The following is a 17,279-nucleotide window of genomic DNA, read 5'->3' as shown; positions in this document are numbered from 1 at the left end:
TCTCTGCTGACATCATGACCGCAGTGCTCTCTGCTGACACCTCTGTCCATTTTAAGAACTGTCCAGAGTAGGAGAAAATTCCCATAGAAAACATATGCTGCTCTGGACAGTTCCTAAAATGGACAGAGATGTTAGCAGAGAGCACTGTGGTCATGATGTGAGCAGAGAGCACTCTGTTTCAAAAAGAAAAGAATTTCCTCTGTAGTATTCAGCAGCTTATAAGTACTGGAAGGATTAAGATTTTTTTTAATAGAATTCATTTACAAATCTGTTTAACTTTCTTTCACCAGTTGATTTTTCAGAGGCCTTTTCAAAACTGAAAGAAGCGATCTGATTGGTTGCTATGGGCAACTTAGAAACTTTTCCTCTAGACAAGTTTTGATAAATCTCCCCCATATTCTTTGTAGTATTAAGACACTCTAATCACTGCCAGTCCAGCTTCACTATCCTCGCACTTTCTTATTAGAAGAAGCTTTGTGTAGCTGGGTGAAGGGGGTTCCCTACATACTTTACTCAGACCTGTTTGTAAAAGTTATGTTTTGGACTGATGGGGGGGAAAACAGCAAGTCCAGTTTTCAGAAGATGATTTGTGGTGAGAACAGTCAGAAGGAGTTATGTTGTGATTGCTGGTCAAAAAGGGTGTGGGTTCCTCCATTCTAGTGATCGGAGGGGTCTCAGCAGTTGTATCCCAAAAATCGAATATTTAGCACCTGTTTTGTAGATAGATGATAAAGGGTTATAATATTAGTCAACAATTTATACAGCTTGAAGTGAGAAAAACTTGAGCTGTTTACTGATCTTGAATGACATTTTTATACTGTCCCATTGATTTGTTGTGTCATTTTGTACTTTATAAGTCCAACATTATGTTTTAATAGTACATCTTTATAGCATTGAGAGATACATTTTTGAGCACTTCAAATCTACTGTATATACATAATAGTTTATATAGTAACAAATATACACTCCTCAGCATTGAAACACTGAGATGGAATAGTCATTATGGAAATCACAGGATCAACATTTGATGTCCCAGATGTGCCTAATGGGAGACAAGTCCAGAGAAACCCCAGGCCATGAGAGCACATTTAGGCCAAACAGGCCGCTCACAGTAGCATAAGCAAAATGCAGCCTGGCATTGTAATTTTGAAAACTGCTCCTAAGACACTTTGGGAAAAATGGCCATACCACTTGTTCCATAACCATATCACTGTTAGTGTATCTGTAAGGAAGAGTAGAGGGGTCCAGCTACCATATATTATGCCACCCAACACCATAATCCTAGTAGTAGGACCAGTGTGATGTTCCGAGTCACAAAAGAGGATAGACCTCCATGGTATGTGTCATCCAATTTCATTTGTAGTGTAGAATGACTCACTATGTGCAATCTAGGGATCAACCGATATCGATTTTTTTTAGGGCCGATACCGATAATCTGTGACCTTTCAGGCCGATAGCCGATAACTTATACCGATATTCCGGTATAAGTTATCGGCAATTTACCCCCACCCACTGACTTTATCTGATTTCTGAGGTTTCCTGTAGCTGAACATTTTTCAGTTCCCTCCCACAAGCCACTGTTGTGAACTAGGTGCTTGAAAATGTTATCATTTGCAGATTTTAGGGACACCTGCCACTTCATTGATATGCATAACCTTATGCTCTTATGCCTTCCCTTGTGGCAGAGGTGGGCAGCCAACATTTTTAAAGAATGTGAGCTCTGAAAGCAAATATAAAGATATATCACAGAAGTTTTGACCTCTTTAGATAACTGCAATATTCAAAAATCATTCTATGTTTAGGCTGGATTCACATGGCAGAATTTCCTTATTGAATTCCCCCTACATTTCCATGCAAAAACCATGGCACACAAGTAATTAGAGGGAGGAATTCTTTCTACAGATCACAATAGATGCATCTGTAGATAGATACTTAGTTTCCTTGGTAAAACCGAGAATAACTTGGTATAAAAGTAAATATTTAGATTTAATATTGTATTAAAAATTCTGTTTATTTTGCAAGAAAAAAGCTTCGTCATCAAATCTTCGGGCTAAACAAATCTTTATGCAATCAGTTTTATGCAATGGTTGTTTTAACAAGCAATAGAAAACATATGTTGACTGCATGTAAAGGAATTCCCATGAACAAGGCCTGTATAATATAGTTTTTAACCTGAGCTCCATGACGTTTCTTGCACATCAATTTGTAATTTCTCAGAATACCTTGGGTATTCCTTTTAGCGGTCATGGATATCTCTTGTTTTGCTTTTGAAGATGCCTTCATTTATTACAAAGAAAGCTGCTGCAACCTGAAGCATCTGCTATTATATACATCAGACGTGATGTCTGTCAAACTGAACGAAGACTGAACGCAGACCCAGTGATTGGGATAGACCCTTGAGTAGCACATGTCTGAATAGGGTAAATTGCTGAATAATTCATAATATGTACTATTGGTAAACCACTCAGGAAATTATTCAGATCAGGTTTTCTGTACCTACCAGCCTCCAAAACTGCTCTCAGTTCCATATAAAGGATGGAAAGAGGAGTTGAAACATACCTAAATCAAAATTTTCCGCCACAGAAATTCTACTGTGTGCACCTTGCAGCAAAATCCCATTGAAAACAATGTTGCAACAGAATTTCCAAGCAAAATTTTTCCACCGGATTTTGCTACAAAAAAATTTCACCCTGTGAACAAGGCCTTAGAGGAGGCAACAGAGAGACTTTGTCAGGGATTTCTGCACTAGAGAGAGTATGGGAGCACAGAGCTACAAAGGGTGCATTCACATCACGATTTTAACCTCCTACTTCTCATGATTTTTAACTTTGAATTCGTACAAATCTGCATACCAAGTCGTATCCATTGACTTCCATTCATTAATGATAGACAACAAATGCATCAGTTTTGATCCGCATCCGATTTTGCACGATTTAAAATCGTGGTTGACCACGATTTTTTGTCCAGATTAAAAATTGGATTGAAATAAAAAAAATGTTATTATTAATGTCCATGTAAATTGCATGAAATCGTGTGACTGTGCGATTCTATCAGATTAATCGCACACTATTTTTTTTGTACGCATGCGCAGTAGACTTCAAAACACATACACTTCAAATGTATAAAACTTTATTGCCATTGGCATACATATTAATTTTAAAAACAGGATCAGATTTTTATAAAAAATCAGATGGAATTTGTAAAAAATTTTTTAATCGAATAGCAAAGAAAATGTTTACATACGATTGTATACGATTGTTTGCAATCCGATTTTACGGTCCGATAATCGGATGGTTAAATTGTGATGTGAACCTAGCCAAAAAATGTGATACATTTTTAATTAAGATAAATAATTTTATTCTCCAGCAAACCCCTTTAATGGACCAAAAGTAGTCAACTAGTTTGTTTAGTGGGACTTAAAGTTACAAATAAATAGAGAAAGATATAAAGTCCGAGTGGCACCACTAGTACTCCTGGACTGGAATGCTTCATTAACAATCGGAACTGAAAAGAATACAATAGGTGGGTATTCAGACCTCGTCCTGCGGTTGTGCTAGGACCAATGAAACCAATGTCAGAAAAAGGCAAAATACTACAACAAACACAATCCTGCGCTCACCACCCAGGTACTGTGTGTGCAGCTCATCTCAGGAGGACGACATCCGACTGGCAGGTAAGCTTGGCGTGGGGCACTCAGAGGCGACTGCCGGCAATTTTGTGCACAATAGCGCTTCTTCCGGACGGAAGAAGCGCTATTGTGCGCGAAATTGCCGGCAGTTGCCTCTGAGCACCCCATGCCAAGCTTACCTACCAGTCAGATGTCGTCCTCCTGAGATGAGCTGCACACACAGTACCTGGGCGGTGAGTGCAGGATTGTCTTTGTTGTAGTATTTTGGACTTAAAGTTATGATCTGTTAACCAAATGTAGCCACTACATTATATACTGTAATATCTGTCTGTAAATGTGATTGAGCTGCTTTGCATATTCCATATATGTATATTAACACATGGAAACGTTCTAATCTTTTGTCCAATGAATATTTCAGTTAAAGATAGAAATACTGCAGTTATTGCCTTCTTGTGATCCGCAGTAATTTGAGGCAGAACACTTTGCTATATTGTCAAGGGGTCTGTAGAGTTTTCACACTTAGGGGGGCACCAGAGTCAGCCCCGTATCGGTGTAAACCCTGGCAGGCACATGTAATCACTTTTGCTCTTCGTACACATGCCCCCAGGCTCACTTATTGTGTTTGTGTTTCAGGAATGTTTTCATAATGACTTCATCCTATCTTAGCCCCCCTCCTCTTTTTCCCTCAAGGAGGCGCAGATCATGAGCTATGTATGCCTCTGTCTGTAGCCATTCTTAACTCTTTCTTCTGATCAAGTGCAGCTGTATTACAACATAACAAAAACTTCTTAATGTGGTGTAAATGAATCCATGGAGAGGTTGTATGAAACAGGTCTCCATTCAGACTGCGACAGGAATAGAGACCTAACTCTGTGAATGTTAAACTGAAGATTATTCGTTTGACTTCAGCTATTTCGTGTAGCAACATATAATGTATCATTAGCTATAGATTTCAATGTAGGGTTTGTGGGCAACCTGTGGCTCAGCCAATTGCAAATATAGTGCAGTCATGCAGTCTATTTAGACGTACAGTCTTATTATACATTTTTAGTAACCATTAGTTATATATTAACCTGCTATTTACAAAATGTGAACATCTTGTTTTTACATTGCTTTAATACACTGGGAAAATTGATCATTAACGACTCACAACTGAGGGAAATGGTGACTGAATATCCTGGGTTTGCTATTTTTTAAACTCTGTTCACACTATGCATTTTTGTTTTGGTTGTTAATCTCCTATGTATCTAAATGTGACTAAAGCTTCTTTCACACTGCCATTATGACACGGCAGTACGACGGACGTCAGGCAACACGGGGAGAATAGCGGGAGAAAAAATTAATCATGTGACGTCTTTTTCTCCGGCTACTCCCGTCAAAAAACAAAGGCGCATGACGGACCCCATAATAGTAAATGGGATCTGTTGGGACCCATTGTGCCCTATCCAGAAAACGGCCATTAAAGGCACACAAAAAAAAGTGCCTAACGGACCTTTTTTTGACGGGGCACGACCGAAACAAAAGATCATGATAAAAACACACAGTGTGAACCCAGTCATAGAAGGATAATAAATATAGTGGTAGTACCGCAGTTAATTTCATGCACCCAAGAAATACACAGCAAAAAACAGACTTTGGGCCGGATTTATCAAGACTGGCATATCACACACCGATCTAAATTAATCCCCCACCAGCGCATGGGCGTGATGGATTTATGTAGAGGCACACATACCTTTACTTAAATCTTTGTGCTTCGGAGGCAGCCTGTGCGCCCTGAAATCTCAATCAGCCTTGAGCATAGGTAAAGCAGGCGTATAAACTGTAGTAAATTCAAAGCATGAGCGCCACAGAGAAAGTCAAAAAGTTGCATACTTTAGTGCAAAGCGAGTGCTTACGCAAAAAAACATGACATTTTGACATTTCTTGCCAAGTGCAGGCATGATAAATGCCCACCTACATCAGTTTGCCACAGTTTTGCACTGAATGCAGGTGAGGCCTGTTAAAGCCTGGTGCTACACCAGTACTTGCAGTTCTTTACATACAGTTCTCAGCCGAATTTGACCTGAAATGTGAATCAATCTGCACCAGCCACTCTCGGAATCTCTGGTTTGAATATTTCTGCCTGGAGATTCCGTAATGGGAACCCAGACTTTTTAATTTGCCTTTTTTTGGGGGGCTTACAAGGCCCTCTAAAAATGCCAGCATTTATTTTTATGCTTCGAGCATTATATGATATTTTCTGAAAAAATGTGTTTCAGTACATGCTTTTTTTTTATGCATTTCCTATTATAAATCATGTGATTATTTGATTACGTGATTCAAGTTTATTCAAGGTTTTGAAAAAATACCACCAAAAAACACCCAAAAAAGCAATGCATATTATCCTATTCAATTTTTATAAAGCTGATTAAAAAACACAATCTGCCCCCAAAACACCATACTTAAAGCATGCTGCATTTAGAAAAAATATCCCAGACTCAAAAAGCACCACAAGTGAACAAGTTTACATAAAAGCATACTTTCTAGTGCTTTTAAAGGAAAACTGACTGCGCTGCATACCCAGCATGTCGAGTCCTGCCTCCATTGCGCAAAGTCGGCTATTTATGTATTGGCTAATGCAACGGTTATCTCTGGAAACGGATACCTGTGATACCTGATTGTAATCCCGTTCACACCCACTATAACCCCATGTATTGAGTTTAGTAGGGTCGATTCTGCCATAAAAAATTATCGCGCAGAAAAACGTATTCCCAATCCAAAGGATAGGGGATAAATTTTAGATGGCGGGGTGTCCGACCGCTGGGACCCCAATCACCACCCCCCCCGCGCCATGATTTCTGCACGAAGCAGCGGCAGACAGTGGAGGCACTCTCCATGTATATCTTTGGGAGAGCTAGAGATAACTGAACGGCTCTCCCATAGAGATACATGGAGGAGGCGTGCCATCCAGCGCTTCATCTGGGGGTCGACACGCCCCATTGCTGGGGAGAGCCAGGGTCCGTGCAGGAAATTGTAGGGGGGCCAGCAGTCAGATCCCACGCAATCTAAAACTTACCTCTTTCCTTTGGATAGAAGGATAAGTTTTTCTGTTTAATGTATTTAATTTACATTTCCCTTTTTTTTTGTTTTACTACATAAAACCACAAAAAATAAATCTACAAAAATATGGTATTTTTCCAGAAAATGCTGTGTGACCCCAGCCTAAACAATATATGCTTCTAAATGGCCATATGCATTGTACATGATTTAGTTTTAGATGCAGATCATTTGCACAGTGAATTGTAGTTTTGTTTTGGCTATTTTCATGTTTTCATATGAAGCATTTCCACTGTAGCAGTAGTGGTGGTAGTAGTTATTTTATTAAACTAATGATCAACACTGCCATCAGCACTCAATGTGCTACTGTTACACCATATTATTCTTTCATTTTTTACAAAAATTTTTTATAAATAAAGAAGTACTCTAGTGCCGATTATTCCTTCCCTGTTGTGCCCGGGCTGAAGAAGTTAATGAAAATAAACTTTCACTCACCGTCCTCCGTTCCCCCGGAGCGCTGCTACAGCTGATCGGTCCTCCGTTCCCGTCTTCTTCCGTGTGCACGGATCATTACACGGCGCTCAGCCTATCACTGGCCAAGGCGGGACATTGCTGCGGCTGGTGATAGGCTGAGCACCATGTGACGATCCATGCACACGGAAGAAGGAAGAAGATAGGAACGAAGGACTGATGAGCTATAGCAGCGCTTCGGGGGAATGCTTGCTTTACACAGGTTTTGATAAATCTCCCCCATCGTCCAATAAAATCAATGCTTCTAGTGAAGAATTACTGCCATATTATAGCAAATGTGAAATTTCACATTCTGCTGTTCAAATGCTGTATTTATCGGGGTATACCACGCACCGGCCTATAACACGCACCCTCATTTTACCAAGGATATTTTGGGAAAAAAAAGGTTTTTACCCAAATATCCTTGGTAAAATGAGGGTGCGTGTGTGTGCATGCGTATACCCCGATACACCCCCAGGAAAGGCAGGGGGAGAGAGGCCGTCGCTGCTCGCTTCTTTCCCCTTGCCTTTCCTGGGGTCTAGAGCCCTGCTGCCAGCCCTTCTCTCCCCCTGGCTATCTGCGCCGTTGCCCGTTCTCTCCCCCTGACTATCGGTGCCGGCGCCGATAGCCAGGGGGAGAGAAGCGGCGCCGGCAATGGGGCAGCGGCGGCGATAGCCAGGGTGAGAGAAGGGGCAGCGGCACCCATTGCCGGCGCCGCTGCCCCGTTGCCGCCCCCATCCCCGGTTGTATAATTACCTGTTGCCGGGGTCGGGTCCGCACAGCTTCAGGCCTCCGGTGTGCGTCCCATGCGTCATTGCTATGCACTGCACGGCGCGACGCAATGACAAGTGACGTCATTGCGTCTCGCAGCGCATAGCAACGACGCAGGGGACGCACACCGGAGGCCTGAAGCAGCGCGGACCCGGCAACAGGTAATTATACAACCGGGGATGGGGGAGGCAACGGGGCAGCGGCGCCGGCAATGGGTGCCGCTGCCCCTTCTCTCACCCTGGCTGTGGGCGCCGCTGCCCCATTGCCGGCGGCAGGGGGAGAGAAGGGCCGGCAGCAGGGCTCTAGACCCCAGGACAGGCAGGGGCAGAGAAGCCGGCAGCGGTGGCGGTCTCTGCACCTGCAAAGCCGCTGCAGTTCATTGATTTAAAGCGCCCCCCCCCCCCCCTTTAAATCATTGAACTGCAGCGGCTTATCGGCGTATAACACGCAGGTAAACTTTAGGCTAAAAATTTTAGCCTAAAAAGTGCGTGTTATACGCCGATAAATACGGTAAGTAACCTATAGCTGTACAGTAGGGTCCCATATTGTGATATGAATGCTAAAAGAATGCTCTGTAAAACTGAGGGTATACAGAGCTGAAGTATAAATATGCCCCTAATCCCACCAGCCTTCTTATATTCCACACCAGTGGGGACATGCTCACAGATATATATTGAAATAAAACAAAACTGCATAGTGTGAGCCTGGCCAATGTCCACCCTTCTAGACTATGCAGAATACAAAGGGCAATGATCCTGTGTAGTTTCACATTAAAGAGATACTCCGGTGGAAAACTTTTTTTTTTTTTAATCAACTGGTGCCAGAAATTTAAACAGAATTGTAAATTAACAATCAAATTTATAGCTTTTGCCTCAAGAACCTCACCATCTAAGGTGCATAATGGTATGTGTAGAAATGTGAATACATTGAATAAAAAACAGCATCACTAGTACAAAAATGTAATTCAATAAAAAATATTTAAATGTACTACACATATACAGGCACTAATAGATACCCCACTGGGCCCTAGTGGGGTAACAAATGATTGACTATAGAATGTTAAGCATATATATATATATATATATATATATATATATATATGCAGTCAGATAGTCCGGCACCTAGATTGAGAGTCCCGTTACGGAGCAGATGGTTAAAGTGCACTTGATCAATAATATGGAATCCGACTCCAGATAATCAGTAGATTATATAATAGAACAGTTGGATTTCTCACCGCCTGCAGCCACTTGGTTCTCACTGGCGTGGACCGATGTAATGCGGCTGTTGGGAACTCTCCCGTAAATCCACAAAATGGTAAGTGGCGATCTCACACTGGGTTAGCAACCCCAATGGCAGTGGGGTGCGACGCGCTGGTCCGAACAATAACTAGCAACCGCTCCTCAGTGGATAGCTAGATGGTAACAAAGCCGATACTCTGGCAGGAGTGTCAGCACAGCCGGGAGCGGCGTCCCACGTGAAGATCTGGAGGGTGAGATGCCGCCAGACAAAGCGGGAGACTGGAGCCTGGATTAACTCCTCGGATACCGGTATTGGATGCGGACACTGGTAGTTGGATGCGCACCAGCAGATGGTGTGAATAGTGCCAAGTCCTAGACATATTTGAGGGTACTGGGAATTGTAGTCCTCCGACCCGTTCTTCAGTAGGTAAATTGCACATTCACCTACTGAAGAAGGGGTCGGAGGACTACAATTCCCAGTACCCTGAAACGCGTCTAGGACTTGGCACTATTCACACCATCTGCTGGTACGCATCTAACTACCAGTGTCCGCACCCAATCCCGGTATCCGAGGAGTTAATCCAGGCTCCAGTCTCCCGCTTTGTCTGGCGGCATCTCACCCTCCAGATCTCCACGTGGGACGCCGCTCCCGACTGTGCTGACACTCCTGCCAGAGTTTCGGCTTTGTTACCATCTAGCTATCCACTGAGGAGCGGTTGCTAGTTATTGCTCGGACCAGCGCGTCGCACCCCACTGCCATTGGGGTTGCTAACCCAGTGTGAGATCGCCACTTACCATCATGTGGATTTACGGGAGAGTTCCCAACAGCCGCATTACATCGGTCCACGCCAGTGAGAACCAGGCGGCTGCAGGCGGTGAGAAATCCAACTGTTAATGTCTCTCTAATATTTCCATTATATAATCTACTGATTATCTGGAGTCTGATTCCATATTATTGAACAAGTGCACTTTAACCATCTGCTCCGTAACGGGACTCTCAATCTAGGTGCCGGACTATCGGACTGCATATATATATATGCTTAACATTGTATAGTCAATCATTTGTTACCCCACTAGGGCCCAGTGGGGTATCTAATAGTGCCTGTATATGTGTAGTACATTTAATATTTTTTATTGAATTACATTTTTGTACTAGTGATGCTGTTTTTTATTCAATTTATTCACGTTTCCACACATACCATTATGCACCTTAGATGGTGAGGTTCTTGAGACAAAAGTTATACATTTGATTGTTATTTTTCTCTCTGACGCCGGTGGGGACCGGTTATAGCTTTTGTTGTGAGCTGCACCTTTTTGAAAGATTTGTAAATACTTCTATTAAAAAATCTTAATCCTTCCAGTACTTATTAGCTGCTGAATACTACAGAGGAAATTCTTTTCTTTTTGGAACACAGAGCTCTCTGCTGACATCTCTGCCCATTTTAGGAACTGTCCAGAGCAGCATATGTTTGCTATGGGGATTTTCTCCTACTCTGGACAGTTCTTAAAATGGACAGAGGTGTCAGCAGAGAGCACTGTGCTCGTGATGTCAACCGAGAGCTTTGTGTTCCAAAAAGAAAATCATTCAAAATCAATCAAAACCAATATTATTGAGACATTGGATTTGTCTTAGTTATAAGAAAATCCCAATGGAAGTTATTCAATATTTGCTCCCTGAGACAGATTTCTCGGGCTGGATGGGGAGGGGGATAGAGTTTATGGGGGACATTGCGCAGGGGAACTCCCTAATCCCGTTTTGATATAATTTGTGCAAAATATAACCTTTTAAATAAGGATTTTTTTTTTTCAAATCTGGTCAGAAACAAAGGGGGAACATCGTTATCATACAAAGCTTTGCAAACTATAGGGCAAATAGCAACACTGAAATTTATAGAGGATTGGGAACAGGATCTCGGAGTCACTGTCCCCCAGGAGCTTTGGATGGCATCTTTTTCCCTCCCCACAACCTTTTCAGGGTGTGTTTCCCATTTTGAGGTGGCACGTAAATTATTGTATAGGTATTATTTTACACCTTTGCGAATGGCAAAGTTTGGACCCAGAGTGTCAACTATGTGTTGGAGATGTGGAGGGGAACAAGGTTCCCTCTTGCATATATGGTGAAACTGTAGGATTATTGCCGAGGTATGGCAGAACGTTCTTTTATTACTAAACAAACTGGTAGGGAATGTACCTTGGGGACCGGAAATGGCTTTACTGACATTGGGTCTAAATAGGTTACCATTATCAAAGTGAATAATTGTCTTTCATACAGTATCAGCTACTAGAATAGCGATAGCTAAAAGATGGAAGTCCGTAGAGATCCCATCCTTGATGGAGATAACCAACTCACTTAAATATGTTTATATTATGGAGTCGCTGAGATTGACCAGAACAATAAATCCTACTAAGCATAAAGTAGAATTGCAGATTTGGGAGGATTTCAAACTTAAACTAGAGGAGAATAGGTAGTAGGGAGCTGGGATAGAAGGGATAGTTGTTTTTTTCTTTTCTTTTTCTTTCTTTTCTGTTTGTTTCTTTCCTTATGGTATTTTGCATGTATCTGCATATATTGCTAACATGGTGATAATTGTTAAATGGCATTTAACTTACCAAAAAAAAAAAAAACAAGAAGAAAATAATTTCCTCTGTAGTATTCAGCAGCTAATAAGTACTGGAAGGATTAGGATTTTTTAATAGAAGTAATTTACAAATCTGTTGATCTTTCTGGCACCAGTTGATTATTATTTTTTTTTTTTAAGTTTTCCACCGGAGTACCCCTTTAAGTGATTCACGGCCGCTTCCTGCAGGACATAGACAAAAGAAGAAGCTGAGTGTTTTTCATGAAAACCTGCAGGGTTTACAATTGAGAAGTTCTCCACCCAGATGTTAACATACATAGATGGGTGGCTTCAATGTGTTAACAGGAATTCTATAGAATAAGTCCCCTCTTATGTGTCACTCACCACCAGTGATCCAGCATTATTTTTCTCTCTACTGCTACTTACCCGAAAGGGACAGGATTTACATGGTAAATAGCAAGATTGACATGGTAATTCTTGGTATTGTTTACTAGAGGCCTGCTTTGTAATGAAGTGGTGGTGCCTTTGTGCCTCCAGCAAACAATTCTGTGTTGCCTTATTATACATTGAAATACCAAGAGTTGCTGCAAAGAGTTTGGTTTCTAAACTGACTTTTAGGTATTACATGGAATGGAGCTTTCTGGAGAACATTCAGTCACATACTGACCAACATTGTGTCATCAAAATTAGGATATTCATACCACACCTAGGAATACTAATGGTGGCCATTATGCGCCTTTTCAGGCAAAGTTTGCGTAAACTTTTGCAGTCTGATTTGTGGGATTTTTTTCACCAAAATTGGGACTGTTGACAGGTATGCCAGTCACTATACAGTCAGTTTATTTTAAATGGGCACTGTCAGATCCAAAAACTTTTTATATGTTGTTACTGATGAAAATTAAAGACCTTTTTGGTAATATGGTTGTTTAAAAATGTTTTGAATATTTAATAAAGAAAACGGCTCCTGAAAATCCCACCACCAGGGGTCCCCATACCTACTGGGACACTAACCAGTCCTGCAGCAGCATTAGGCTTGTCCATGAGTCATAGACCAGAGATGACTTATGGACAAGGCTGCATGAGCAGACGCACCAATCACTGCACACCTCGACAAGGAGGGACACGCCCCATTCTCCTGTGAGCTAATGAAAATAGGTATTTTCATAATAAATATAGGCGATAGAGGCATGAAAATTAGATGTATGTGGTCAGGATTAGGTACTGAGTAACATTATTGCGTTTTACTTTGAGTTTTAAGGATCACTTGTCAGAAATAAAATAAAAAAGTGTTTGCAGACTTGAGCCCTGTCAGCACTGGCTAAATCCAAGCACATGAAGAGCAGGTGGATGGCAGCGGCATTGTTACCAACGCTTCATCAAACCTCAGCATAATCCTGTACGTGTAATGAGAGATTTGTGGAATCCTGCCACTATGAAGACTAATCTGCAGCTTAGGGCAGAAGTAAACGTGTGTCATTGTGCTTTAAATGAATTATGAGCAGGGTGGCACAGCAAATACAATCTACACAAGTGCCTGGGCACCACTGTGCCAGGTCATCTGCTAATGGCTGCATTTCAAAGCAACCATAACCTTTTTATTCCTTCCAGAAAAATAGATAAGTCCTAAGATCTGATTAACTTCATTTAGAAGTCCAGCGACCCTAAATGTTATTACTCAGCCTTTATTAAATGAATCATAGTGTATGGATGTAATTGGTGACAAAGAAGGCAGAGCTGTAAACCTGTTATCTTTATATTCCTATACGGAAGATGGCGATATGGTGAGGGTAACCCCTAAAGGGGTACTCCGCACCTAGACATCTTATCCCCTATCCAAAGGATAGGGAATAAGACCTCTGATCACGGGGGTCTCTCCTGCAGCACCCCTTGTGATCTGCTGCACGGAGCGAGCTTCACTCTGTGCCTTATGACGGGTTATACAGGGGCCAGAGTATTATAATGTCATGGCCCATGATGTCAGTGCCGAAGTTGACTTTTATGGGAAGGGGGCCACGCCCCCTCCCATAGACTTGTATTGAGTGAGGGGTCGGGGCCATGACGTCACGATACTCCGGCCCCAGTATCGCCCGTCATGAGGCACGGAGCGAAGCTCACTCTGTGCAGCAGAAGACACAGGGTGCTGCAGGAGAGATCACAAGGGTCCCAGCGACGGGACCCCCGTGATCAGACATCTTAGGGGCGGAGAACCCCTTTAACTCGTAATCACAAGCTTTCTGCAGAACTACATCTAAAGATATGGGAAGTATCATAGGATCTCTCTATTTCTCCATAATTATTTGTAGCAGTTTATTGTAGATTTATTATAGACTCCTGGGAGTGGCTCATTATATTATATTATATTATATTATATTATATTATATTCAGAATCAGGTGGATGATACTCCATTGAAGCCGCAGTGACCACAGGTTAGGGTTGGTGAACACTTACTTTGTAGTTAATTTTTTTACATGGAAATGTAGCACCTGAGCCAAGAGTTTAGGGACCACCACTGTATAAAGCCAGGACTACTGCATCTTATACATGACAGAAAGCACATTTTATCACAGATAGTGTGGCTTAAACAACTTAACAGGTTCCCTTTAACAGTGTTTGTAAGAGTTTATTACAAGAATCAAGCATGTTTTTTTTTTTGTGTTATTATCATCATTGATGTTATTAATATTATTATAATTAATGTAATTATTATCATTGTTATTTTCCTGTTTATCAGATTTACCATTGACTTCACCCTACTTGAGGATTAGTTGGTGTTGCCTGCCCTTACCATACATTGTTGCTTCACTTATTAACCAAATGTTATTTTATTTCTAATCAAACGGAGAAAATAATAAGTGCACTCACCGCAAAATGCTGCTTCATCTGGGAGTTTTATTGAAAGTCCATAAGACCAAACAGTGCAGGGAGGCAACGAAGGAGGAAGGTGAGCTGAGGCTACCAACCCGTCTCGTGCTACAAGCGCTTCATAAGGCCGCTCCGCGGCCTTATGAAGCGATTGTAGCGCGAGACGGGACCGTAGCCTAAGCTCCCCTCCCTCCTTCGTTGCCTCCCTGCACTGTTTGGTCTTATGGACTTTCAATAAAACTCCCAGATGAAGCAGCATTTTGCGGTGAGTGCACTTATTATTTTCTCCGTTTGATTGGAAATGATGGACTGTGTCTTCACGTTACAATAAGTTTGCACCACCACCTGCTGCCTCTGTTGTTACGCTGCAGAAGTGTGTCGATCAGCTAGACATCCAACAGGTGTATGCATCAGCAGTGCCAGGCTGTCTTTCTCCTCTATGATACTGTTATTTTGTTTCTCTTTATTTCAGAAAAATGGCTCATTGTGACCGACTGATTGAAGTTGAAGACATGCTGATGATGGGCAGGAAGCCAGACCCTATGTGTGTGTTCACCTACGTGCAGTCCCTTTACAACCACCTGCGACGTTTTGAGTGATCTGCCTGCCAACACGGCTGGTCCTGGACAAGGGTTCCCATCATCAACAAGATGTGACTGCTGGCATCTTTTTCTCCATTCTTCTTATCGCAGCAGCCACCTTACAGCATGTCTTTCCATCCATTTCTCCTGCAGTTCACACAGTGGCATGCCTTCACAGAGACAGATAACACAGGAATGTCCACAAAGGTGCTCAGGACACTCTATTTTTACAAACCATTCACAGTTCATGCTTGACAGAAAAGGAGGTGGGTGTATCGGTTTTGTCACCTCTGCGCTTGTTTTGATAAAGACTCCAGCCTATCTGAATGACACCCTGGTGGCTCATTGTCTAGTCATCTGAAACCAACAGAGCCTGTGCTACAAGGTGCCGACAAGGACATGAAAAGTAAAGAGCAAGTGACTCAGATTCACAGAATGCTGTGATCATTAGTCTGGTGCTAAAGGACAGAACCCACAGTTCTTGTGAAAGTCAATTCAGCTTCCTTCTTTTAGGTATTTAGTTCTCTGCTAATTTAGGTCTGTTTTATCACACCTTCACGCCATAGAGCGTAGACTCTGCAACTCTTATCTAATGTTTCTACAAATGATCCTGAAGTGTCTCCGGTGCAATAGGAGACAATGTCATAGACTAGGATGTGACCTCAAGCAAGAGCCAAAGAATAGAATGGAAAATCTTAATTTTGTTCAATGTGTCCACTGATGAAGTATAGATCATTACTGGAGGCCATACATGCAGGGTTTTTATGTGCCCGAACTACTGCCTATCTTAATTCAGACAAAAGCCTTATTTAGACTCTTTTTCTACAGAATCCTGTTTTCTATGGGTTCCGTGAACATTATACCACTTGACGTTCATTTGAAAGCTTTAACTAAATGAAGTAAAGTTTTATTATGTCACCATAAATATATTATTTGTATGAAGTTCTTAGAAAGTGATATACAGTAGCTGACACATGTTATAGTCAATTGCAATGGATAGATGAGTATGTATGTAATATTTTTCTTTCATTTTTAGATGAAGGATTATTTATCCTGCTATGTCTATTTTAGTAAATGCTTGTGTTTCTAATGGGGTATTGTGCTGTTCCTATACTATCCCTCCTGGATAGGTATTAATACATTAACAGGGCATTACCATTACCCTTTCTATAGGGTGTATCCCTATACCTTCTAAGGCCAGGTTCACACAAGCCTAATTTGGACATATATTTTTACAGGAGTATTACTGCCACAAGTCCCAATCTAACTGCCGGTCTCATGACCTAAACTGTTGGTTCAGGTCATCAGCCCCACAGTCAGTAATACAGCCATAAAAATAGAGTAAACCCAGGCTAACACTGTCACTGTCGATTCAAAGGAAAGGGGACTACTTGTTGATTTATTAATTCATTTTCAGGAGGAACAACAGAGGAACAGCACAACACAGAGTTTTAAGAAAAAGCTGTTTCAGCATTGTCATCTTATGGTGTATTCATTATACTAGACATGCCTGAAAAGCTGAGAAGTTTTTATTATTAGAGGTGAAAGTACTGGACATCATTAGTAATTCATCAGTACTGAACCTCATTAGTAATTCATCAGTACTGAACATCATTAGTAATTCATCACTACTGAACATCATTAGTAATTCATCAGTACTGTTGAGCGTTTTACAATTCATAATACACCTACTAGTACACCGTGTGAGTATAGCCCTAATGGCAAACACAATGCTGATTTGTTTTTATTTTCTTTGGCACAATTACATGTAAATCAGTTAAATGAGGTCATAGTTACTCCACCATGTTTTATCACTTCTTTTAGATGCATTCTAGTGCTTTTATCTTATGTATGCACTGATTTTTGTAAGGCAATATAGATTTTATTGTTTTGGCAAAAAACACTTTTGGAAATGTGTGCTATGATGGGCTAGGGAAGAAGACTAGAAACTGCTTGTTCCTTATTGGCTGATATTAAAGAACACTGATTCCTTTCTTCTCTGTCAGGTTTACTATTTGCTACCATTCAATTGTCGTCATTGTCATCATAATCTTGGCTTCGGAGACTGTAACA

General features: G+C 41.4%; 1 protein-coding gene across 2 annotated transcripts in view; it reads left to right on the top strand.

Moving 5' to 3' along the window:
* The window catches only part of SMTNL2 (smoothelin like 2), a 115,508-nt gene extending 98,662 nt beyond the window's left edge, over positions 1-16,846 (top strand). For both annotated transcript variants that reach the window (XM_056558659.1, XM_056558658.1), the window contains exon 9: positions 15,098-16,846. In XM_056558659.1, coding sequence (XP_056414634.1) covers positions 15,098-15,224 — 127 coding nt within the window. In that variant the 3' untranslated portion in view covers positions 15,225-16,846. The remainder of the gene's footprint in view (positions 1-15,097) is intronic.
* The last annotated feature ends 433 nt before the right edge of the window (positions 16,847-17,279 follow it).

The sequence above is a fragment of the Hyla sarda genome, chromosome 2 (genome assembly GCF_029499605.1).
Source record: "Hyla sarda isolate aHylSar1 chromosome 2, aHylSar1.hap1, whole genome shotgun sequence".
Taxonomy (NCBI): Eukaryota; Metazoa; Chordata; class Amphibia; order Anura; family Hylidae; genus Hyla; species Hyla sarda.
The sequence above is the reverse complement of the archived record's forward strand: the minus strand, read 5'-3'. Positions and strand labels throughout refer to the sequence as shown.